Source organism: Oncorhynchus nerka, linkage group LG7 (assembly GCF_034236695.1).
Source record: "Oncorhynchus nerka isolate Pitt River linkage group LG7, Oner_Uvic_2.0, whole genome shotgun sequence".
In the NCBI taxonomy this organism is placed as follows: Eukaryota; Metazoa; Chordata; class Actinopteri; order Salmoniformes; family Salmonidae; genus Oncorhynchus; species Oncorhynchus nerka.
Window position 1 is genome coordinate 70399139 of NC_088402.1, and position 25040 is coordinate 70424178.

Genomic DNA, 25040 nt, shown 5'->3' on the forward strand with positions numbered 1-25040 from the left:
GTAAATTACGCACCACCGGAGATAGAATAGTCGAACGTAGCCTAGGCTACACATTTCGGTATTCACGTTTCAATATTTGAGAATAAGCGTACAGTATAAACGCAGTTGTGATGTTTCTGGTTGGTCTCGTTTTACCTGGTTTGTATTATATTCTGAGTCCAGGAGCCGCACCCGGTTTCCCCCTATCCCCTCTCCATCATCCGCCTTCTTTATTTTATTTAACTAGATAGGTCAGTTAAGAACAAATTATTATTTACAATGACGGCCTAACCAGGATGACGCTGGGCCAATTGTGCGCAGCCCTGTGGGACTCCCAATCACGGCTGGTTGTGATACAGCCTGGAATCGAACCAGGTCTGTAGTGACGCCTCTACCACGGAGATATTTTATGCACAGATATGATTGTACTGTACGTTAAAATCCACGCCAACGTTGGAATTTATCAACCTTGAATTTGGCATTAATTTTTTATAATGTTTTTTTTTCATTAAAAAAAAAACATTATGAAGGCTATAGAAAAAAAGCAAGTAGGCAATAAAAGGAGGGTTTTGTAATATAATATAATATAAATAATATGACAAGGAGGAGTTATAGGAGGACAGGCTCATTGTATTGTCTTGAATGGCATAAATGGAACGTATCAACCATACGGACACCACATGTTCTACTCCATTAGAATACTCCATTCCAGCAATTACAATGAGCCCATCCTCATATGGCTCCCCCCACTGGCTTCCAAGTCGTGTTTATCCTCTATATACAAGCACAAAATAGCCTATGAAATTAAAGGGATCTGGCAAATTAACAAATCATGTTTTAATTATGAATAAATAGGCTATGCATTGTAAGCATGTTATTGCCACTATTCCGAGCTATAATGTAAAGTCATATCGCACATTTTACGGAATGCACCTTTCAGTGGGGCCTAAACCCTTTTCCGTTCGCTCCACTGTGTCTGTGGGTGACTTCATTGTCTTTGCCATGGATTGCTGGAACGGAGCCAGACCAAATCACACACACGTGTGACCGGTCTTTCTGGGAATGTTCATGGAAAGACCTGCGCTCGATCAACAATTAAACTAGAGAAGGAAACATTGTAAAAAAATAAATTAAAAAAACGAATCGCCCAGACGGATAGAGCGTCAAATCGTGCGTTTAAACGGCAGGCAGCTCGTGGGGAACATTGTTGATTATTTGTTGATTATATTCCTGAAATGTTCTGTTTATACAGCTGGAAACAAAACAAGTGCTTCAGAACAGATCTTTCCATCGTTGTGTCCGCTCAAGGCTTCAATCATGAATTTCGGAGGACATGACCTGTTTAACCAGTGCAGGTAAAATGAATGATCAGTTGTAGCAGCCAAACATATATTTTCTGTGTTATTGAATGTATGTTGCCCAAACAGGAGTAACTGCCATGCGATTTCTATGACAGGAAATGGCTTCATGCCTCAAGGAGACGTCAGTTGAGATTCAACACAATCTTTTGTTTGCAGCATTAACACGAATACTTTTTCAGTTCAATCCCATCACACTTTACTCAGCATATTCATTAGTGTATTCGTAAGCATGTTCTATATTGCCAATTGACGATGTAGGCGATATAGAGCGTAGGTATCCAGCCTAACCGTTGCGCAAACTATACAATTTTCATGTAAAATTGTGAAACGTTGAAACTGTGAAAAACGTGAAAAGGTTGTCATTTGGTTCTAGGAGTTAGAGATCTCCTGAGTAGGCTATTTCAAGGGTTGAACCACAGAACAATGAGATTTAGTTAGTTATAAAAAAAAATATTGGGTTTGCCCTTTGGGGTCTTCCAAGAACGCATTTAGTAGGTGAGAAATAGCACACTTTCAAATGCCGATATATAGGACTACAAGTTTAGTCTAAGATTTGTCCAACGACCATACTATTCAATATAGTGAGTGGAATTATTAGGACACATGTAGGACGCATGTACAGTGCCTTTAGGAAGTATTCACACCCCTTGACTTTTTCCACATTTTGTTTTTACAAAGTGGGATTCAAATTGATTTAATTAACATTTTGACAAAGAACTACACACTACTCTAATGTCAAAGCAGATTTTTTTTTTTTTTACATTTGTAAAACATTTATGAAAAATAAAACACATATCTTGATTAGAGAAGTATTCAAGCCCCTGAGTCAATACATGTTAGAATCACCTTTAGCAGTGATTACAACTGTGAGTCTTCCTGGGTAAGTCTCTAAGAGGAAAATTCACTGTCTTATTGGTAAACAACTCCAGTGTAGATTTGGCTTGTGTTTTAGGTTATTGTCTCATGACATTCCAGCTTTTCATTTTTAATTAATTTGAATTTTTTTCGAAATACATAGTTCCACTTTGGCATTATGGGGTATTGTGTGTAGGCCAGTGACAAAAAAAAATCACAATTTAATCCATTTTAAATTCAGGCTGTAACAACAAAATGTGGAAAAAGTCAAGGGGGTCAATACTTTCTGAAGGCACTGTAGGCTATTCAACACAGCACACTTTTCAAATCATGGAGTGATAATAACACATGTATTATGGCTAGGCGTCAGTGTCTAGCTTTTGTAATTCTTTTATATAATTTTTATCCGGCATTCACAGTGCATTCAGAAAGTGTTCACAATTTTTTTCCAACATTTTGTTTACGTTACAGCCTTATTCTAAAATCGATTTTTTTTTATTCCCACAATCTACACACAATACCCCATAATGACAAAGCAAAAATAGGTTTTTAGACATTTCTGCAAATCTATATACAGTGCCTTGCAAAAGTATTCATCCCCTTTGGCATTTTTTTCCTATGTTGTTGCATTACAACCTGTAATTTAAATAGATTTTTATTTGGATTTCATGTAATGGACATACACAAAATAGTCCAAATTGGTGAAGTGAAATATACATATATTTTTTACTTGTTTCAAAAAATTATTGAAACCCCCCCCCTGAAAAGTGGTGCGTGCATATGTATTCACACCCTTTGGCGTATCTGTCCATAGGACCACTTTAAGCCGTACACTCCAGAGAGCTAGGCTTTACGGAAGAGTGTCCAGAAAAAAAGACATTGCTTAAAGAAAAAAAGAAGCAAACACGTTTGGTGTTCGCCAAAAGGCATGTGGGAGACTCCCCAAAAATATGGAAGAAGGTACTCTGCTCAGATGAGCCAAAAATTTAGCTTTTTGGCCATCAAGGAAAATGCTATGTCTGGCGCAAACCCAACACCTCTCATCACCCCGAGAACAACATCCCCACAGTGAAGCATGGTGGTGGCAGCATCATGCTGTGGGGATGTTTTTCATCGGCAGGGACTGGGAAACTGGTCAGAATTGAAGGAATTATGGATGCCGCTAAATACAGGGAAATTATTGAGGGAAACCTGTTTCAGTCAACCAGAGATTTTAGACTGAGATGGAGGTTCACCTTCCAGCAGGACAATGACCCTAAGCATACTGCTAAAGCAACACTCAAGAGGTTTAAGGGGAAACATTTAAATGTCTTGGAATGGCCTAGTCAAATCCCAGATCTCAATCCAATTGAGAATCTGTGGTATGACTTAAAGATTGCTGTGCATCCAACTTGAAGGAGCTGGAGCAGTTTGTCTTGAAGAATGGGCAAAAATCCCAGTGGCTTGATATGCCAAGCTTATAGAGATATACCCCCAAGAGACTTGCAGCTGTAATTGCTGCAAAAGGTGCCTCTAGAAAGTATTGACTTTTTTGTGTGTGTGTGTGTGTGTGTGCGTGCACGCGTGCGTGTGTGTGTGTGGCACAACAGTATTTGGGGAGCTTCTCCTATTCTTCTCTACAGATCCTCTCAAGCTCTGTCAGGTTGGATGGCACAGCTATTTTCAGGTCTGTCCAGAGATGTTCGATCAGGTTCAAGTCCGGGCTCTGGCTGGGCCACTCAAGGACATCCAGAGAATTGACCCGAAGCCACTCATGCGTTGTCTTTGCTGTGTGCTTAGGGTTGTTGTCCTGTTGTAAGGTGAACCTTCGCCCCAGTCTGAGGTCCTGAGCGCTTTGGAGCAGGTTTCCATCAAGGATCACTCTGTGCTTTCCCTCGATCCTGACTAGTCTCCCAGTCCCTGCCGCTGAAAAACATCCCCACAGCATGATGCTGCCACCCCCATGCTTCACCGTGGGGATGGTGCCAGGTTTCCTCCAGACATGACAATTGGCATTCAGGACAGACTTCAATCTTGGTTTCATCAGACCAGAGAATCTTGTTTCTCGTGGTCAGAGAGTCTTTAGGTGCCTTTTGGCAAACACCAAGCGGGCTGTCATGTGCCTTTTACCGAGGATTGTCTTCCGTCTGGCCACTCTACCATAACAGCCTGATTGGTGGAGTGCTGCAGAGATGGTTGTCCATCTGGAAGGTTCTCCCATATTCACAGAGGAACTCTGGAGCTCTGTCAGAGTAACCATCGGGTTCTTGGTCACCTCCCTGACTAAGGCCCTTCTCCCCCGATTGCTCAGTGCGGCCAGCTCTAGGGTGAGTATTGGTGGTTCCAAACTTCTTCCATTGAAGAATGATAAAGGCCAATGTGTTCTTGGGGACCTTCAATGCTGCAGAAATTGTTTGGTACCTTTCCCCAGATCTGTGCCTCGACACAATCCTGTCTCGGAGCTCTACGGGCAATTCCTTCTACCTCATGGCTTGGTTTTTGCTTTGACATGCACTGTCAACAGTGGGACCTTATATAGACAGGTGTGTGCCTTTCCAAATTATGTCCAATCAATTGAATTTGTCTCAGGTGAACTCCAATTAAGTTGTAGAAACATCGCAAGAATGATCAGTGGAAACAGGATGCACTTGATCTCAAATTCGAGTCTCATAGCAAAGGGTCTGAATACTTATGTAAATTAGTTATCTGTTTATTTCTTTTTTACATTTGCTAACATTTCTAAAAACATATTTTTGCTTTGTCATTATGGGGTATTGTATGTAGATTGAGGAAAACAATTATTTAATACATTTTAGAATAAGGCTGTAACGTAACAAAATGAATACTTCCACTTTAGATGATTTGTGTGTCTGTTTGCGTTCTCAGTGCGTGTCTGAAATGGCAGACAGTGACTCATACCAGACCTTGGGTCAACAAACAAATTGAGAACCATTGGACGCTCAAATCCTCAAGTGTTCCATTGCTGTCATGCACAATGATTATACCGACCGGTGCCCCTGACAAATACCTCAACGCAATCCGGCTAAAGGACTGCAAGCTGGAGTCATGTCAAAGTGCGTCAAGACTAAGAGAGGATGTCACACTGTTGCAAAGAGCCATGTCTCATCTTCGGGAGTCAGGTTAGCATATTTTCATTATTGTAGGCCGACATTTCGATTAATGGACTATTTCAGTTGCCGTGTAAGGACTCTGAACACATTTTCCATTTTATTAGAATATTCAGACTACATTGAATTACAACAGATTGATTTTTTTTTTTAAATAAGCAGAATTGAAACTTTATAGCCTGCTATATCTGACATGAATGTAGCCTAACATTTAAATTCAGATGACATTATGTAAAGAATATTTGACAGCCTAAACGTATTGCACACTTATGAATCTAATATTCTCAGCCGCATGTCCCTCTCCCTCTTGCTCCCCTCTCTCAGTGTTCTTCAGGCTGGTACTGGGGCCCCCTGACAGCTACTCAGGCTAAACAAGTTCTGATTAAAGCTCCAGAGGGGACTTTCCTGTTGCGGGACAGCTCCTACCAGGACTACCTCCTTACCCTGTCTGTGAAGACCAGCCTTGGCCCCACACACCTCCACATAGAGCATGGCACTGGCATGTTTCGACTCTGTGATTGTGGCATGGCCACGAATGCGGAGGGTTGAGGGGGCTGTAGATCTGGTGCAGCACTATGCCTTGACTTATAAGCTTCTGGTCAGTTAAAAGGCGAGACTCAGGGCTCAAAAGGAAACAGGAGGAGCAAACCATCCGTCCCCTGAAGAGAGAACTCTGCAGCTCAAGCTCATCTGCCCCCTCCATAAAGTTTTCCCTAGTCTCCAGCACTTTTGCCGCGTCACTATTAACCAGCATTCTCGCTGTCACCAGGACTTACCCTTGCCAGGGTGGCTACATGACTTCTTGCTGGAATACCCTTTTGTGCTGTAGGAAATGCTCATCTGATGTTTTGATATTCCTGAATTAGACTTTAATTGGACATCAATGATCAATGTCCTAATGTTGTGTTGAAAATTGGCTCTCAGCTGTATACATGCTGGTTCCTAGATGATCATTTAGCAAATCCCTACGTGTATTTTTATATTTATACTTGAGTCCTTTAGCAGATGCTCTTATCCAGAGCGACTTACAGGAGCAATTAGGGTTAAGTGCCCTGTTCTAGGGATCATTGACAGATTTTTCACCTAGTCAGCTCTGGGATTTGAACCAGCAGCCTTTTGGTTACTGGCCCAACGCTGTTAACTGCTATGTATCAGAGGCAAAATTCACCTACCTATCACCATCTTAGGTTAGTTCAACTAAATTAACAATTGAGAGTACTGAAATGGAATGCTGAAATAAATAACAGTTAGAAGAACATGACAAAGAGGAATAGATAAAAGCTTTGTTATTGTTCTATAAACAGTATTAAAGAACGATTATTGTATAATGGACCACATTAATTAAAAACACTATACAGTATTCAACCAATTCACCTGATGTACCATGGCTTTTATTTATGGGGGATTTTTTATGCTGATGTGAAAAGGGCTTTATAAATAAATTGGATTGAATTTGATTGATGATGGATTCCAGACTATCGTCTTGCCTTAGTTGTCTTATAGTGTCTTTATGTCTTCATGCTGCAAAGGTGGCTGATCTGAGTGTCCTATTCATTCCCATTTTCTCTTAATCCTGCAGTGTAACTTGGTCATTATCAAGGTTGTGTAGTTTCAGCTGATTACACTTTTAGTTTTTTTTTAAGACTGTCATTGTGTTACTCAATTTCAGGTCTAAATTTGGGTTCCTTTATAGATCTTCGAGATTCTGAAATAACCATCTCTTGAAATGAGCAAAAAATACTTCCAAAATCCTCCTACATCTCCTTATGTACAGTGTAAATGAGCCTCTTATGGTATTTGCAAACATTTGGCAGAGCCATTGGGATATGGCATTGATCTGTTTTCATGTGTGACAGAAGCTAAAGTAAAACATGTTTTTTTTTAGATAAGCCATAGACATTTGATAACTGCCTATTTTATAACTGTTTCTGTATCTGCCACTTGAGAATGATTGAGAATAGCAAAAGTGCATTTTAACCCTATTTGGCTTAATCCCTTGATGTTGACTCAGCTCAGCTTGAGCTCACCGCTCTTTCTAGGAAAATAAAGACAGGGAAAATGCAGTGCTCTTTGAGGAAACCATAGAAACTGAGAGAGAGCGTGTGTTGCAGGGAGTGGGGGGAGTTTAAAAAAAAATCTTTCCCAGAATGATTAAGCCTGTTTCTGTTTGACTCCAGTTCAACCACAGAGTGTTTGAAGTGTCTCAGATTTTTCACTAATGCAGAGGTGTTTCTGAGTGAGTCTGTGTGTGTATTTGTTGAGCCGATTGAATGACAGTTCCTGGAATGAGGATTCCTGGAGGCTGCTGCACAACTTACCCACACCGGATTCCCACTCAAAGACCCAACTACAGAAAGAGAGAGAAAGAGAGAAAAATAGACAGAAAGAGAGGGGGTGGGTTAAGATAATTTTGAACAATGACTTTTCATGCCTTTTTTTCACAATAATTTGCCATATTCATTCTTGTCTCATCAAACATCTTTATTACAGTTCTTTATAGCTTTACTACACATTCTTATCTACTGCTTTACTTACCAGTATGTGACTTAGAGGACCCTGTCCTTGAACAAAACACTGTAAATTATTTAAATAGCAGGTATGATTAATGTAAACACATTACTTTTCTTTTTTTAAATTATAGATTGAATAAACATATCTATTTTTTTCCAGAGTTCATGCTCTTACTCCGCTGTAGATAGGCTCTTTATAACTGCCCAAATAATCTAAATGTTCTAGGTTCAGATCATGCATAAACAGCAGAGCAACCAGTCGATATACAGTAAATGCCCATGCCTTAATGTAGGTTTACATAGAACCACAAGTACAAAGATGATTTCATCTCCCAAGCACCAACATGAGTACAGGTCTCCCACCAGTACAAATTTTCTCAGTGCCATATATGATTGCTCTTTACTTTGTCCATCCTCTCCATACCTGAGCAAGGACTCATCTTTTTTCTTACGTTTACTATAAGTCACCATGGTCTACTTAGTCTATGGTTCACACTGTACATGTTTGTTTCCCCCCCAATTTGACCAAGCGTGGTCCATTATCTGCCCTGGGCCTTCTCTCATTGTGTCTGCCTGCAGTTCTTGGTATTGAACTTCGTATTGAACTGGCTGCCTATGTGCCAGATATAGAGTCATCTGTTTACATGAGCTATGTTTTCGAGGGCCTAGTGAGGGGAAGGGATTGGTGGTGCAGAGCCCAATGGAGGGAGAGGGATGCGGAAAAGAGTTGCTCTGAGAAATAATGTAATTGCAATTCCATCTTTCTGCATTCATGGAAGGAGGGAAATGCTGTAAGTCAACCCTCTCACTGCACGGACTACCTCTTCCTCCATACAATAGGCCTATTAAAATACCAAAGAGTATTTGGTAAATTGATATGACAGGCCTTAATAAATGGTGTACAGTATGAGTTTGGCGACACGTACCGACGCATCAGGTGCATAGCACTCAGATTCTGTCTGTTCCAGAGACGCTTCATTGGCTGCATTCCTCCGTCTCCCATTCCCTGCTTTCATGAATTGGCTTGTCAATCAAAGGGCTATTATGTTTTCTTCCTGGTTAGCTGCAGAGTGAAAGAGGAGCAACGTTCGGTGAGTGTTCATTACAATCACTTTCCTGATTTAAGGTAAATTGGACAAATAATTTCGAGCTACCCATATGGTTATCCGCAGTGGTACTCTTCTAAGACACTTGCAATACGCCAAAGTGAAAAATAAATTGAGCTGTATAATCCAAAAGCTGTGCTACCAAGTTGGTCTGTGACAACGTTAGCTGGAGCTGTTCAATTCAATTCAGCAAGCTAAACACACGATGCATGACATTGTTTGCGTAGCAACTTTAACGAGCCAAGTAATACAGCTAGTTACTAGGTTACCAAACATCGGGTTAAGCCCCGTTTGACCTACACGGTTTTGGCCACCCAAAACCATCATACAACCAAGTGTAGTGGTGGCCAGCATATTTGATGTATGCTATTCACGTGCCTCGGCCTGGGTGCTGCGCACATAAGATACATCTGAATCTGTTACAATTATTTGTAATAATTTAGCTAGAAATTTTAGTATTAGTTTGCTAAAGCTAAATCAGATAGTCCAACCGGAGCAGCATTTTACCCGGGCCCACACATGTGAATAATATGGACATTGTTGTGTGGACCACATGACTACTAGGTAAAAATGTAGGACATATCCAAAAATGTGACTTCTATTATGGGTCATGCTCTCTACTATTACCGTTTCATGTGGAAACGGTGGCTAGAAAGCAGATTAGAGGCCTCCATAAAAAAGTTTGCCATCATAGCTAGCTATTAGTGAAACTATTTACTCTGTGCACTTTGATCTATCTGTATCAAATTTGGGTGAAGATTTCTCTGCCATTTTTCCTCTTTCTCGTATGCCTAACCATGTGATTTCTACTTGTTTTGTCTTTTGGCCCTCTCAGGCATATTTCACACTGATTAGTGAAAGGGGAGAGACCATGTGGAAGTCACATGAGCGACAAGGATGAGGAAAAAACAACTGGGAGAGGACTACTACCGCCTAACTTGTCAATCCGACTGGGGATTTGCTGCTTCCGAAGCTTGGCTGGGACAGCCTAGCAGCCCCTGACTCACCCTCTACCCACACATATGCAATGAACAGCACTACTCAGCCCCCTGCCCCCATAGACAGGGATGTGGCAGTCAGCTCATTGTTGGTACCATTCTTCCTGATCACCTTCATCGGGATAGCTGCAGCTGTGGTGAGTGGCTAACAGGAACATCACATGTTGGCCTACAGTGATACATTTAAGAAGTACTACTTTGATGAGCTAAAGCTTTTGATTTAATAACCTTTAAAATGACCACATAACATCTCCTGTATTTTATTTGAACCAGCTAAACTAGTCATCTTTTTTTATTGCAGGTGCTGTATGTGCGCAAGAAGAGAAGGTAACTTCCTTTTATTCTCTTCCTTATTGCTCTCAGCAGGTGTATGGTGTATGGTTACTTATTAAAGCTACATTATGTAACTTTTTGGGTGACCTGGCCAAATTCACATAGAAATGTTCGTTATAGAGCTTTCATTCCCTGGGGTGGCAGGGTAGCCTAGTGGTTAGAGCGTTAGAGCGTTGGACTAGCAACCGGAAGGTTGCAAGTTCAAACCCCCGAGCTGACAAGGTAAGGTCGTTCTGCCCCTGAACCCACTGTTCCTAGGCCTTCATTGAAAATAAGAATTTGTTCTTAACTGACTTGCCTGGTAAAATAAAATATAAAAAAATTGAAAGCCAGTCTGAGGTAGATCTGTTCTATGGGCGCTATTTCTATGCTTAAGTTTAGTTTTTGTGTCTTTTGCTTTAATATATAAAATATTTTTGGTTTTGGAAAATATATTTCACAGCGGTTTAGTTGGTACAAGGATTCTCTACACAATGTCTGCTTGTTTTGTCACAAACTGAAATGAGGCAAACTATTATAATTTTAGCAACTGGAAAATGGTGGAGTGATTTATGCATAGTGCACTTTTAAATTGGCCAACTCCTTTTGAACAATACACAGAAATCTTACAATAATGTCAAAAAAATGTATTCTTGCATTGGTCACCATGTTACGGTATACTCCTTTCCTATTGTGTTTCAGAATTGACAGGCTTCGGCACCAGTTGCTTCCAGTCTATACTTACGACCCCTCTGAAGAATTACATGAAGTTGAACAGGAAATGCTGTGGAAAGAGGAAGATACTAAGGTATGATTTCACCCTCGTCTTTGAATTAATTGATAGGCTACAGTAACATCTGAGTTCCTTCCCTATGTGGCACTTTTACAAACACTAGATGGCAACATTGGCCCCGTATAAATAAAGGCCTTTTTATGTAATGTAGTAGTATCAAATGGAGCCGCATTGTGCTTCATCTTTGTAAAAAAATTAAAGATCAGTTCTGAAAGTGCTGCCTTTTAAAAATCTTTTATGAATGAAGATATTAACGAATGTAGACATTTGAGAACTTGGTCAACCGGATAAGTGTGTCTGCTAAATGACTAAAATGTAAAGGTAGGTTTATTTTGCGGAGATGCGGTACGACTATGTACCCTCGCTTATATGTGAATAATAATTCGGAGCATCCTGCCCGCGCGTCGGACGCCTTTCTATCTAACTCCCAGAGAGTCTGGTCACCCGACTTGATATCACTTTACATTTCTGTTCGGTATGAATTGCGTGGGGAAAACTCCCCTAGCTGGATCTGTTGGAGCTTGTTTCCAACTCTGGTGTAAGTCAAGTCATCTTTAGGCACACATTGTGCGTCACTTAAGGTATTTGCACACAGTGTTTATTTCAAATGCATGCCATATACAACAGTAATGAAGAAAAACTCAGATTACAGTCAGATTTTCTGAAATCTAGTATGTGACTTTGTGTCTGCAGGTGGTGAAGGGTTGGGCACGATCATACCAGCAGCAAAGACCCCTGTTGATGAAAGATACCCATGCATGAGTGTGTTGGAGCAGGACATAGATCTGTGACATCATACAGATCAGTGGAGTTAACCCTTGAGATGCCAGATTTGTCAGTCATTCAACATAAAGGGGTTTTAGGAAAAGCATGGAGCCTGTCATGCATTTCACATCATACTCCTCCTCAGTCATCATCTCTGTTGGAGCATTTACTTTGTACAGCGTCAGCCTCTAAGCTAAGAGGAGTTTGGTTATTATGTGATTGTGAACCTCTGATGCCATGCCCCTGTGCCCGAAAGCTGCGACATACCCTAAACCACGACATGTTGGCTAACTACTGGTGGACATTTTATTTATTTGAGATTATTTATTCAAGTTTTTTAAAGTTTTTTTTACTGTGTTTGTGTGTGTCATAATGTGGGCGTTACTGAAACTAAGATGGTGCCATCCATCCAAACAAGATACTGGTGTTACATTTGCCTTAAATGTCTATTGTTTCCAGTGAGATTAGCAAAGCCTTGACCTTGGGTGGGATGCTTACCGTTGTACTACTAGTTTTAGTGGTGTAAAAGGTTACTATATCCCTCACTATTCAATGTAATAGAAGTTACACAGAAGGTATGCAATCAATCAATTTGATTTCTTAAGTTGCTGTTTTGTTTCCCTGTTTGTGGCACTTTGAATGCCATTATGAAAGCAACCAAAACAATACCTCCTCCTCATCATACAGATACTGTATGTTATGATGAAAAGGTGGTGAAATCAGAAGGAGAATGTATAGAGAGAGAAGAGATGGCAAATTAATGTAACTAGTCAACCAACCTCCCCCTACCCCACCCACTCCCCTCCACTATTTAGCTGTGACTACTGCCCTAAAAATGTCCTGTTGGGAAGACAGGGCACCAGGAGGATTGTTCTTCTAGCAGAAGAATCTCTTTTGAAGAATACCATAGGCCTGACTGTATACAGTACTCAGGAAACATCAGCCACCCATATTTTTTAATAAATAAGTGACCAGTGATTCATCCTTGAATTATATGTGCTCTAAGTTACCCTCCTTTCCTCCTTGCATTTGTGAATGTCATGTATTCAGGATGAGAAGGATGAAGGCTTCCATTGAAATCAATCATCTTATCAGCACATGTATATGTACAGTATGTTGGAATCCACTTGATAAGAATTTAAACATACACTGTGTACAAAGCATTAACAACACCTTCCTAATATTGAGTATTGCCTCAATTCACCTGGGCATGGACTCTGCAATGTGTCGCAAGCATTTCACCGGGATGCTGGCCCATGTTGACTCAAATGCTTCCCACAGTTGTGTCAAGTTGGCTGGATGTCTTTTGGGTGGTGGACCATTCTTGATATACACGGGAAACTGTTGAGTGTGAAGAACTCGGCAGCGCTGCAGTTCTTGACACACTGGTGCACCTGGCACCTACTCCCATACCCCATTCAAAGGCACTTAAATCTTTTGTCTTGCCAATTCACCTTATGAAAGGCACACATCCACAATTCATGTCCATACACAACACAATCCAAGGCTTAAAAATCATTCTTTAACCTGTCTCCTTCCCTTCATCTACACTGATTGATGTGGATTTAACAAGTGACATCAATAAGGGATCGTAGCTTTCACCTGGTCAGTCGATGTCATGGAAAGAGCAGGTGTTCATAATATTTTGTACACGCATTGTACATCAGGTATTTCAATTTATTTTAATGTGGAATTGAAACTTTTGACATGAATAGTTGACTTTCTCCTGAATGCGAACTGCTACATTACTCTCCACTATTTATAAAGTCTATGATTTAATTCCCATGCACATTAAACATATGCATGATGTTAATTAGCCTATCAGAAGCTTCTAAAGCCATGACATCATTTTCTGGAATTTTCCAAGCTGTTTAAAGGCACAGTCAACTTAGTGTGTAAACTTCTGACCCACTGGAATTGTGATACAGTGAATTATAAGTGAAATACTGAACTGTAAACCATTGTTGGACAAATTTGTGTCATGCATAAAGTAGATGTCCTAACCGACTTGACAAAACTATAGTTTGTAAACAAGACATTTGTGGAGTGGTTGAAAAACGAGTTTTAATGACTCCAACCTAAGTGTATGTAAACTTCTGACTTCAACTGTAATAATGCATTTGATTAAAATGCATTGCACTGTTCCAAACATTGCTACCCTGCTTACTATTAACAGTTTCTTTGGGGAATTGCCATGGCGAGTTCTGAAGAAACCCAGAATATAAACTACTGATGAAAATACATTTTTTAAATGTAATTTTGACTGTTAAAGGTTTCACACACTTGTTAAAATACTGAATATTCGTGTTTCTTGATTTTACTGTCCATGAAGTAAACTTGTATATATCTTAGTGAGTAAATGGACTTTTTATGGATGGTCTGGATGTAAAGTATAGCAAAAATAAAATGGAAAGAGGAGTACATATCCAGGCTTTGTAAACATTTGATAACGTCAGTGACAATTGGGAGAAACTGGGAAAGAGCTGCAAAAAGCCAAGGATAAACTATGTGTAATAGATCTATACATTAGTCTAGCTTTTGTTAGTCTCACAATGTAGGCCTATATATTTTAAGTGAAGAGGATACAGGACAAGACAACTGAACAAATTATACATTCTTGTATTTATTGACCATTTCTGGATACAAATTGTCATAGGGCACAATAGAAATATAGACATTGTACATTTAAAAGAATGATCCCATTTCAACTTTGCATGAATTATTGTACATGGATGATGTTGGTACATAAGGACATTGTACATTGTCAAAATAGTTGCAGCTGTGATTGGATATATTTCATTACCGGAGTTCCACATGAACATGATACCCCTCAAATGGTACCCTATTCCCTATATAGTGCACTACTTTTGAACAGGGCTCTGGTCTAAAGTAGTGCACTATAAAGGCAATAGGGTGCCATTAGGGACTTATACATGGAAAAGAGCAAGGTGCCAAAGCTGCACGAGGCCTACAAGGGAATTACAAGCTGGAGAGAACACCCAGTTTTTGTCACTAAACACACACATGACAATCTGAACAACCTGAACCAAGCTAACATTTCAGTGCACCAGAAGTAAGATTTATTCAAAAGATAGAATACGCTGGCTAATCAACTACAGTCAGCGAACACAGTTTGCAAAACTGCCAGATCTCCCTGACTTTACACATCAGGGGGGATGAGCACACTTTCACTAGTAGCTTGGCAGTTGTCTTTAAAATACCAAGCTACAGTCAGATTAAAAAATACAGAAAATACACAGACTATGTAATACAAACAATTCTCAAACACTTGCCAGAGGTTACATTGTACATTTGAAACCAGTTGATGAATGCAATATGGGAAAGTTAAGTGAGTATGAGATTCTGGGCCTTGTCAGGCACAATGCAGTTTTACGGGTTTTATAACTGAGTTTGTAGCAGCTTGTAGGTTTGAGGAGAGACCCAGTAACTGGACTGTGATCTAGAGATCCCTGACACTGAGAAACACTGAGAAACAACAACAAAAAACAGTTCTTCTAGAGTAGACAGCAGACACTGACTGTATCCTCACAGACAGAGCAGAGTATTTCAACATCCTGTACAAAGTGATGATGACACGGCCTTGGGCATGTAAAGAGGTGAAATGGAATGATCAGCTATTATACAGACCCATTGGATAAAACAGTGCTACAATAGTAACAATCCAGCTCCTAGTTTGGGCAACCACAGTTTGTTTCACCTAAAGCTGACCAAGTGGCGATGGGTCGCAACAAGTACTGTAGACTGGAGGACCACATTAAGAGGAACAGCAGATGCCAGAGTTCAATAAAAGCTCCCTGGATTGATGAGAGTGTAGCTCCCCACTCAATGAATGCCTACCCACCCTTAAGCCATTATGACATTATTATGTTGAGTTTTCGTAGACGTCGAAGCAGCACAGTTCCTCAGGTATTTGAGGGCACGTAATGACCCGGAGGAACATGATAAAAAACAATCAGCCTGATCAGATCTTTGATTAATAACAGTACACTTTAGTTTACACAAGCCTTTTCCAGTGGCGCCCCAAAGAGGCTATAGGGAGACAAGCACAAGTCACACCAGAGAGACTAGTAAGGGACAGCTTATTTTGGGTGGGAGGAACAATTCTGCACAATCAGGAGTAACGGGGAGATGTCTACTACAGAGATTTACATGAATAACTTTTCTATAACCATATATTTAATGATCATACTGTATATCCTCGAGATCACTGGTAAGTAGGTCTAATGGATAGATTAACCACTTCACACTTAAAAAGCAAGTATAGGCAAAACTCACCTTTTGTCCAATAGAAAACCTGGAAATAAGTGTATATGCCATACCAGCTCAAGATACCGGTGTTAGGGAAGAAATAGTACCGCTAAGCTACAGTCTTTTGAAAGATGCGTGTCCAAAAACTCATCATCAGAGCATACTTTAGTCCAATATAAAAGACTTGCAATACCATGACATACCCACAGAGAAAGTGTTGTCTGTCACCTGTCCTGTGATTCTTTGATAGATATATGCTTGTCGAGAAACATCCATTGGTTTTCCAGTGCATTTGCAGATAGAGGTTGGATGAACTGTGTTGTTGACCCTCCTTTGGCTAGAAGGCAAGAAAGTGAACAGTAGAACAGGGGTTGGGGTGGCATCAGTATTGGAGATTCAGTCCAGCTCTGGTTGACAGGAAGTCAGTATGTTGAGCGAGGTAGCAAGTTTACTGGTCTTCCTCCTCCTCTCCTTCTTCAGATGATGATTCCTTGGCTGTCTGTTCCTCCTTTTCCTGAAAAGACACCAAACACAGACCGGTCAACCCATGTTTCTCCTGGTTCACACCAACAACAAAACGGAATTGGATTAAATATACTCTAAATCACCAGCAGGCAGTGCATCAATCTTTCAACTACAATAACTGATTTGCAATACAAACAACAGTATCTATTAGGAGTCAACTATACCTAATCGGGTCAAAGACTCACTCAAGACAAACATTTTCAGTGCATGTTTTATTCAAAATTAACTTAAATTAACATACAATTGTGCAAAAAAAAATTGTAACGGACAACAAAAAAGATTGGATATGTAAATATGTAGAAAATAGTATATACATAATACGAAGCAGATACAATATGAATGAAGTAAAATGAAAGACCAACTGGTCTGTGTTTCAGACAAGTAACAGTGGTTCACTCTAGTGCACCATCGACTCAATAAAAGCATGTCTGTAAGGCAAATACACATTTTCTTTCTCTGTAAAGAAAATGGCTGACAAAGTTTTCAACTTTGACAGGTCCTCAATAGCTCTATAACAGAACATACAGTTCAAGTCGAAAGTTTACATACGCCTTAACCAAATACATTTAAACTCAGTTTTCATAATTCCTGACGTTTAATTCTAGTAAAAATTCCCTGTTTTAGTCCAGTTAAGATCACCACTTTATTTGAAATGTCAGAATAATAGTAGAGAGAATTATTTATTTCAGCTTTTATTTCTTTCATCACATTCCCAGTGGGTCAGAAGTTTCTTCCTTGCTGAATGGCCTTTCAGGTTGTGTAAATATAGGACTCGTTTTACTGTGGGTATAGATACTTGTGTACCTATTTCCCCCAGTATCTTCACAACATTACATTACATTTAAGTCATTTAGCAGACGCTCTTATCCAGAGCGACTTACAAATTGGTGCTTTCACCTTATGACATCCAGTGGAACAGCCACTTTACAATAGTGCATCTAGGTCTTTTAAGGGGGGGGGGGGAGGGGGAGAAGGATTACTTTATCCTATCCTAGGTATTCCTTAAAGAGGTGGGGTTTCAGGTGTCTCCGGAAGGTGGTGATTGACTCCGCTGTCCTGGCGTCGTGAGGGAGTCCTTTGCACAAGGTCCTTTGCTGGGATTGATTTGCACTTTTCGCACTAAAGTACATTCATCTCTAGGCGACAGAATGTGTCTTCTTCCTAAGTGGTATGATGGCTGCGGGGTCCCATGGTGTTTATACTTGCGTACTATTGTTTGCACAGATGAACGTGGTACCTTCAGGCATTTGGAAATTGCTCCCAAGGATGAACCAGACTTGTGGAGGTCTACAAATTATTTTCTGAGGTCTTGGCTGATTTTCCATGATGTCAATCAAAGAGGCACTTGAAGGTAGGCCTTGAAATACATCCATAGGTACACCTCCAATTGACTCAAATAATGTCAATTATCCTATCCGAAGCTTCTAAAGCCATGACATCATTTTCTGGAATTTTCCAAGCTGTTTATAGGCACAGTGTATGTAAAGTTCTGACCCACTGGAATTGTGATACAGTGAATTATAAGTGAAATAATCTGTCTGTAAACAATTGTTGGAACAATTACTTGTGTCATGCACAAGGTAGATGTCTTGACTGACTTGCCAAAACTATAGTTTGTTAACAAGAAATGTGTGGAGTGGTTGAAAAACGGTTTTAATGACTCCAACCTAAGTGTATGTAAACTTCCGACTTCAACTGTACATAGTGATGCATAGCACGCCTTAATAAGTCTCTCAGTCCAGTGCAGGCTTGCCAAGAGTTCCTTGAGCTCTTTCCGCTGGCACTCAATCAAACCCGGAGATATACAGACTTAAAACATTTGCACATCTCTGGCGTACAACTGGCCACTAGTTGCATCCTAGCTTCCACCATATCCCTTGCATAAGAACTATTTACTAGCTTCCATCCCTCTTGCTCCAGCTCTTTGTCCTGACATAAATACAGAGCATGCATTTTGGCGCTGGCAAGACAACGCTCATATTTCTCCTCAGTCCCAGCCAGTGTTTGTTCCCCCTTAAAGATAAATAAAGAGTTATGACATGAGTTATCATGAAAGGATAGTTATCGATAGTTAGGGACCGCTAGGTTTAGGTTTAATCAACAAAATCAATACCACAAAACATCTAGTGAACACATTCCCCTTAATGCAAAACACAACTACTTCAAAACAAGCTAAACTATATTGTCATATATGTAAGTCTTAAATAGTTTTATTTTACATAGTGTTTAGAGAATTCAACAATCATTGCTTACCTTGTCCTTACATGTCCCAGGGGTCAGCTTTAGGTCAAAATGTGTCAATTCCTCATCAGAACTATCTGTGTTTGTTGCAAGAAAGTCACCCTGAATGTTTCTTCAATGCAAGTTGTCTGGAATATTTATTGTTTCAAATTAAGCAATATACTCCAGGTGTAGTTGACTTCACATCTGGTAGCTGGTTGTTGCAAACAGAAAAGGTTAAGTTGAATGTTTTAATTTGCAAACAATAGCCACCATGTTTTTTTGTTGGTGGCTGAATAGCAGTGGAAGATAAGCAGTAGCCACTGAAACCCCTCCCCCAACTTAATTAAACCAATCACGTTGTACATCATTTTGTTTGTATGAACTAGCCATAAGCATTCTAACCTTTGGGATTTCTGGCAGCAGTGAGCATGTGGAGGGGAACCACCAAAAACTATTAGTCCACTGTTGATACAGTCCCAAAATGTTTAGCATGTCAGCAGTCAAGTTTTTAAGATGTTCAAGAAGCAAAGTGTTACTTGTCACATTATCATGATGATGTGTTTTGCAGCACCATGTTGATGTGTTTTGCAGAACCATGTTGATGTGTTTTGCAGCACCATGTTGGTGTGTTTTTCAGCACCATGTTGATGTGTTTTGCAGCACCATGATGATGTGTTTTGCAGCACCATGTTGATGTGTTTTGCAGCACCATGTTGATGTGTTTTGTAGCACCATGATGATGTGTTTTGCAGCACCATGATGATGTGTTTTGCAGCACCATGTTGATGTGTTTTGCAGCACCATGTTGATGTGTTTTGCAGCACCATGTTGATGTGTTTTGCAGCACCATGATGATGTGTTTTGCAGCACCATGTTGATGTGTTTTGCAGCACCATGTTGATGTGTTTTGCAGCACCATGATGATGTGTTTTGCAGCACCATGATGATGTGTTTTGCAGCACCATGATGATGTGTTTTGCAGCACCATGTTGATGTGTTTTGCAGCACCATGTTGATGTGTTTTGCAGCACCATGTTGATGTGTTTTGCAGCACCATGTTGATGTGTTTTGCAGCACCACGATGATGCATTTTGCAGCATCATAATAATGTGTTTTTCAGCATCATAATGTGGAACATGAAACTTTGCTTCTTGAAAGTCCAATATCTAGAAAACGTAGCTAATAACATGCAAAACATTATGGAACTGTAATAACAGTGGGCCAATGAAAAAAAGGGTTTTTCATTTAGGAGTGTGTCAGAGTCGAGGGACATTATTGAGGGAGGCATTAGTTAACCATAATATTAAAACCTATGATAATAAAAATTACTCTTACCTCCTTCTTAGGTCTTCCCCTGCGTTTCATCCCTGCAGTTGAGGCTGCTGGTGTCTTCTGTAGAAACCGAGGGAAGAAAAACAAACAATTAATCTAACTGCACAGAAAACTGCTAAACTACTGTCACTAGAGGGCACTAATACTCCTATAAGAAAGCAGATGGCTTGAGGGCATCAGGTTCATTGGCTATTATCTTGGAAGCTGACAGGAACTGCACACAGGGCACTCCAGTTCGCTGGCCACCTGGTCTGGGGCTCAGAGACAGCTGGTGAAACTGGGCAAGAAGAAACGAGCCCACTTCAGATCTATCCTTGAACCTAAACACACATGCATATATACACATATATCCCTTCCCTGAGCCCAGTTCAGATCTATCCTTGAACCTAAACACACAGTCATATATGCACATATATCCCTTCCCTGAGCCCACTTCAGATCTATCCTTGAACCTAAACACACATGCATATATACACATATATCCCTTCCCTGAGCCCAGTTCAGATCTATCCTTGAACCTAAACACACAGTCATATATGCACATATATCCCTTCCCTGAGCCCAGTTCAGATCTATCCTTGAACCTAAACACACAGTCATATATGCACATATATCCCTTCCCTGAGCCCACTTCAGATCTATCCTTGAACCTAAACACACATGCACATATACACATATATCCCTTCCCTGCACATACACATAGACACACCAACACACAGCGCTTAGAGGAGCGTGGGGGTTGGGGCGAGGAATAGAACTCGCCTGTTGCTATGGTGACAACGGGGAGAAAAAACTAGGGATGTGTGTTCGGGGGGGGGGGGGGGGTGTGTGTGTAATGTCAGCTTGGAAACAGTCTTGCTGCACCTGCACCACACTGTGCATGACAAGCTACAGGAAACTGGAGGACAGGAAGCCAGGGGGAAGTATTAACTCAAAACTGAGTGTTTCTTCAAGCAGCCAGTAAACCAAGATCTTAGAAAGGGAAGCTATGGCCCTGTTATTTTTTACACTTGAGGCGAGAAGGGCCAAAACATGTACAGTTAACGTATAAATCGTACTTAACAACAGGACATCCTTTGAACCTAACGAGGTTAGCTCCCCTTGTGATAACAAAAGGGTCATCAACCGTCATAGGGACATGAAAATTACTTTTTGCTTGACTATGAGGATGGGGTTGAAAACTCAGGTAATATCAAGTTAAAACCATAGGGGCAGATAAAACTATAGGGGCTTGTGACAGCTGCTCCATCTGACCCTAATGGTAACCTGTGGTCAACAGGGGCCTGCGGGTTCTGGTAGGATGACTGCTAAGCGTAAGTGACAGTAGCAGGTCACATTCACTCAGTTGTGTAAAAATAGGGCTACCAAATTGCCTTACCTTGCCCTTGGTGACAGTCTTGTTCTTGCTGCCTTTTGGCCTTCCCCTGGGCCTCTTTGGGGTAGGGGACCCACTGGGCTCCTGGTAGAAAAATATGGGAAATGGTCAGGCGGACAGCACAACATTACAGCCAAAGATGAAAACATGTAAATGGTGGTTCTATAGTCGTTGCATCCCAAGGTTTGACACTATGGGCGCAACAATAAATTAAGTGTATTTTTTGGAGGTATACGATGTGAAGCACACACCTTCTTAAATGGAATACTTTATTATTCAAGACACAAAGAGTGCGCTGTTCAAGGTCAGTGCAACTGACACCCGTTGCTACTTTAGGACTAACAGGTGGTCACAGCCACAGGCTGCCAAGTTCTATTTACTGTAACAAGCTCTAGAGAAATGACAGTGGTTTAAATCAGGCCATACAATAAGAGGTATGGAGGAAGTAGTGGCTTACTATAACCCAACAATAATATAGCTTTATGAAGACCAGTGAAGACTGCTACGGGAAAACATTGCTTCTACTTTGCTTACATAAACCGATCAGTTAGAAGCAGAGGTAAGAGTATGTGGGTTACTACTGGTTTAAGGGGTTCAGGCTACATATCACGGACAACCTGACAGAACACATGATGACCATTACAGATGTACACAGCCATGGTTGGTGGGGGGGGGGGGGGGGGGTCTGGTTAATGACCTAACCAGGAAAACCTGGGGCCCTAGTTGGGTGGTCATAACCAGGCCTGAGAGCCATAACCAGCTAGGGCCCTTAGTTTTTCCTCTGCAGGCAAACTTCAGGGCCTACACATGATCTACCATACACAGAGAAAGTAATGTTGTGTTACAAAGACACTTACATCAGAACCACTTTTCACCGGTGGCTGTTTCCTTGGCCTTCCACGTCCCCTCTTCTCTGCTCCCTCTTTTGTTGAAATGGTGCCCTTATCACTCATGTTGAGGTGTAATCCTAAGAATAATAATAGTGTCTATTTTCACAATGCATGTAAATTCCATATACTACAATCTCTATTGTTGTATGTAAAACTGACACTTTACCGTAGGGTTCTTAATGGTGTTATTACATAGTAAGTACAGTGACATAAGCATTTGACACGTCCCAATGCATTTGCAGCACTATTTGTGTCTCATCTGTGCTGCATCCGTGGACTACTGATAAATAAACGGGGTGACACCAACCGGTTGTGTATAACACTACATACAGACGGAGTCCGCGCACAATGGAGACAGTCTACCAAGGAAATCTTTATTTAAGCGAAAACAATGTGATGAATGCAATTGACACAATTCAAGAACTGCACAAATAGCAAACTGCATGCGAGGATACAGCAGAGTGAAATGTCCTAGTTTGGTATAGGCTGAATGTTTAAAACCCAGTCGCTACGGGTGCCCCGTTGCTCCATCAAGCACAATACGCAAACGAAAACAAAAAGAGGAAATTCAATCGGAATAAGACTGTATGCAATATCGTTATTTTAGTCAAAAAAAATGTTATCGAAGCACATTTACAACATTTACGCTTCCAGCCCATCGAATCCTATGTCAAAATAGAATGAAAACGTGACCGAATGCAAGGTCAGTTTTGTGTTCGTTGCAATAGGTTGGATTGCTCCTACCTTGATCCCTTGAAGATTATGGCCCTCCGCCGAATTATAACGAATGGTTCACCCACAAACCAGTCGCTTGTTTTACCGGTTAAATCCTTTAGCTAAAGCTCTTGTTTTATTCGACAGAGACTAGGCTACACAAAATCCGCCCCAGTGTGCAGCACAGCAAATAGACGTATGCTATAGAAGAGAATCCCTTGACAAGAGAAAGTAAAAAATACTGTAGGATTTTTAAAAATTACCTTATTTAAAATGAAGCAGGTCCAAAGCGTGCTAAAAATAGCTGTCTGTCTTTTCCCCAAGATAAAGAAAATGCGCCAGTCAAGGAGTTTAGGGCAATTTAAAGAGGCGTCCTCACAGGAGCTATAACATTGGAGGGCGGAGAAATGATAAGTGGGCCACCATCATCAACCCAACACCCCAGCCCCTTCATCCATCCCCAACCCCCATTCACATCCAGATGTATTGTTTCAGCGTCCAGGTGGCTAACCTGTAGTCTGACATTTCTTTATGCATTTAATCCTACAGCCAGGTTAAAGCCACAGTCTGTAGTGTTCCCACATCAATATTAAACAATGAAATATCTCCTTTGGTTTGAAAGAAATGATGTACCTTGAAATCACGTTTTTAAAAAGTAGTATTGTAAATTGGCCTAGTAGGCTTGTTGCCTATCACATTTAGCATGTTCTCCATTTATAAAATAAAAAATGGTGTCCCACTCTTTGAGTGTATCTATACATTAAGGAGTTTGCTTTAATAGTGTGGTTAATGGTTTCAAATCATTCAGGACTGTGTGCCATTTTTTTTAATTAATTTTTGTTTGGTCATATAGCTTAAGGATTCATATTATGAGCTATAAACTTGGCTTAAGGTGCATTCTGTGAACTGTAACAAGAGATTTAAATATATGAGATAGACAAGCTAGATAAGAAAACATGAAATGAAAAGAAACAAAGGGAACCTCTGTCTGTTATCAGATAGATGATGTTTACTGGCGTGGTTACTGCATGACGTAACTGCCTCCGTAGTGTATGCATAGTCACCCTCCTCCATTGGTAGACCTCTCGACTAGACCTATAGCTTTACTTGAATGTAAATCTTCCCCCATCCCGGAGTTGATGGGTTCACAATGCATGTGAGAGAGATAGGTGTCAAACCATTAACTGATGTCCCATTGGAATACACCTTTTTAGCAGCAAATGGCTCCATATCCCCCACTCTGCCCAAACATAGAATAAGGGACAGATGACAAGGAGCCATCTACTGTGGTGAAATGTATTACACCTTGCCACCTTTCCCCCAGACACACACCTCCCATCCTCCTAAGCCGGAACAGGAACACTTCCCAATCCCCCCGCTCAACAAATGCTTTCCATGTGCCTGCTAGGCTGCTATATTGTTATCTTTGGTTCCATCTGACTGTCTAGGACTCAGTTTCACACCAATAAGCACACATAAAACAAAACAATTATTACTGGAATGTACATTTGCTTAAATGTACTATGTGTTGCTCAAGTAGTCATTTTAAAGAAACAGTGAACAGGGAAGTAAAATGTAATAATGCAGTAATTACAACAACCACCAGTGTGATATGTTTATTTAGCAATTGACACATTATTGAATCATTTCAATAACAGCTGGTACAACTGAAACATTAGAACAAAACAAAAAGCAGTTTCACAGGATACTTTTAACACAGTTTCTGACACAGTTTCAGTTTGTTTTTAAAAGTATATTGTTGAATGAAATTGTGTTAGTTTCAAATGTAAATAGTTAGGTGAACAAAATAGTTAGGTAAATAGAGATTTTAGTTTATGGTGAATTGGGTTAGTATAGGGGCTTCAGAGTATGAGCCTGTGTGTACAGTATCTGGTGAGATATACCGTGTATGTATACTACTGTACA

At 40.5% G+C, this 25040-nt stretch overlaps 2 protein-coding genes and 1 pseudogene across 6 annotated transcripts; 2 read left to right on the top strand and 1 right to left on the bottom strand.

Annotated features, from left to right (window-relative positions):
• Window positions 1-183: 183 nt before the first annotated feature.
• On the top strand, window positions 184-6759 carry LOC115132296 (suppressor of cytokine signaling 2-like; annotated as a pseudogene).
• A 2036-nt stretch (window positions 6760-8795) lies between these two features.
• LOC115132826 (small integral membrane protein 29-like) lies at window positions 8796-14211 on the top strand. Its single transcript, XM_029665565.2, has 5 exons — window positions 8796-8903; window positions 9754-10053; window positions 10218-10243; window positions 10931-11036; window positions 11715-14211. The coding sequence occupies exons 2-5, from the start codon at window positions 9946-9948 to the stop codon at window positions 11781-11783; spliced, it is 309 nt and encodes a 102-aa protein (XP_029521425.1). The 5' UTR covers window positions 8796-8903; window positions 9754-9945; the 3' UTR covers window positions 11784-14211.
• Window positions 14212-14389: 178 nt separating this feature from the next.
• On the bottom strand, window positions 14390-23513 carry LOC115132297 (high mobility group protein HMG-I/HMG-Y-like). 5 transcript variants are annotated; one of them, XM_065020784.1, is made up of 6 exons: window positions 23378-23513; window positions 22368-22477; window positions 21514-21594; window positions 20139-20195; window positions 18834-18898; window positions 18230-18593 (listed from the first exon to the last, which is right to left on the bottom strand). In XM_065020784.1, exons 2-5 carry the CDS (start codon window positions 22461-22463, stop codon window positions 18878-18880), a joined length of 255 nt encoding a protein of 84 aa, XP_064876856.1. In that variant the 5' UTR covers window positions 22464-22477; window positions 23378-23513; the 3' UTR covers window positions 18230-18593; window positions 18834-18877. The 5 variants fall into 5 exon arrangements, with proteins under 5 accessions (XP_029520643.1, XP_029520644.1, XP_064876856.1 ...); XM_029664783.2 differs by lacking the exons at window positions 18230-18593; window positions 18834-18898 and adding an exon at window positions 14390-16569 and having other exon boundaries at window positions 23378-23511; XM_029664784.2 differs by lacking the exons at window positions 18230-18593; window positions 18834-18898; window positions 23378-23513 and adding exons at window positions 14390-16569; window positions 23145-23342.
• Window positions 23514-25040: the final 1527 nt, after the last annotated feature.

Coding starts and splice junctions, on each gene's coding strand:
- LOC115132826 (XM_029665565.2), top strand. CDS start 9,946: ATGAACAGCACTACTCAGCCCCCTGCCCCCATAGACAGGGATGTGGCA. Junction 10,244..10,930: donor TATGTGCGCAAGAAGAGAAG/GTAACTTCCTTT, acceptor ATTGTGTTTCAG/AATTGACAGGCTTCGGCACC. Junction 11,037..11,714: donor GGAAAGAGGAAGATACTAAG/GTATGATTTCAC, acceptor TTGTGTCTGCAG/GTGGTGAAGGGTTGGGCACG.
- LOC115132297 (XM_029664783.2), bottom strand. CDS start 22,463: ATGAGTGATAAGGGCACCATTTCAACAAAAGAGGGAGCAGAGAAGAGG. Junction 20,196..21,513: donor AGACTGTCACCAAGGGCAAG/GTAAGGCAATTT, acceptor CGGTTTCTACAG/AAGACACCAGCAGCCTCAAC. Junction 16,570..20,138: donor GGGGAAGACCTAAGAAGGAG/GTAAGAGTAATT, acceptor GTGTCTTTTCAG/GAAAAGGAGGAACAGACAGC.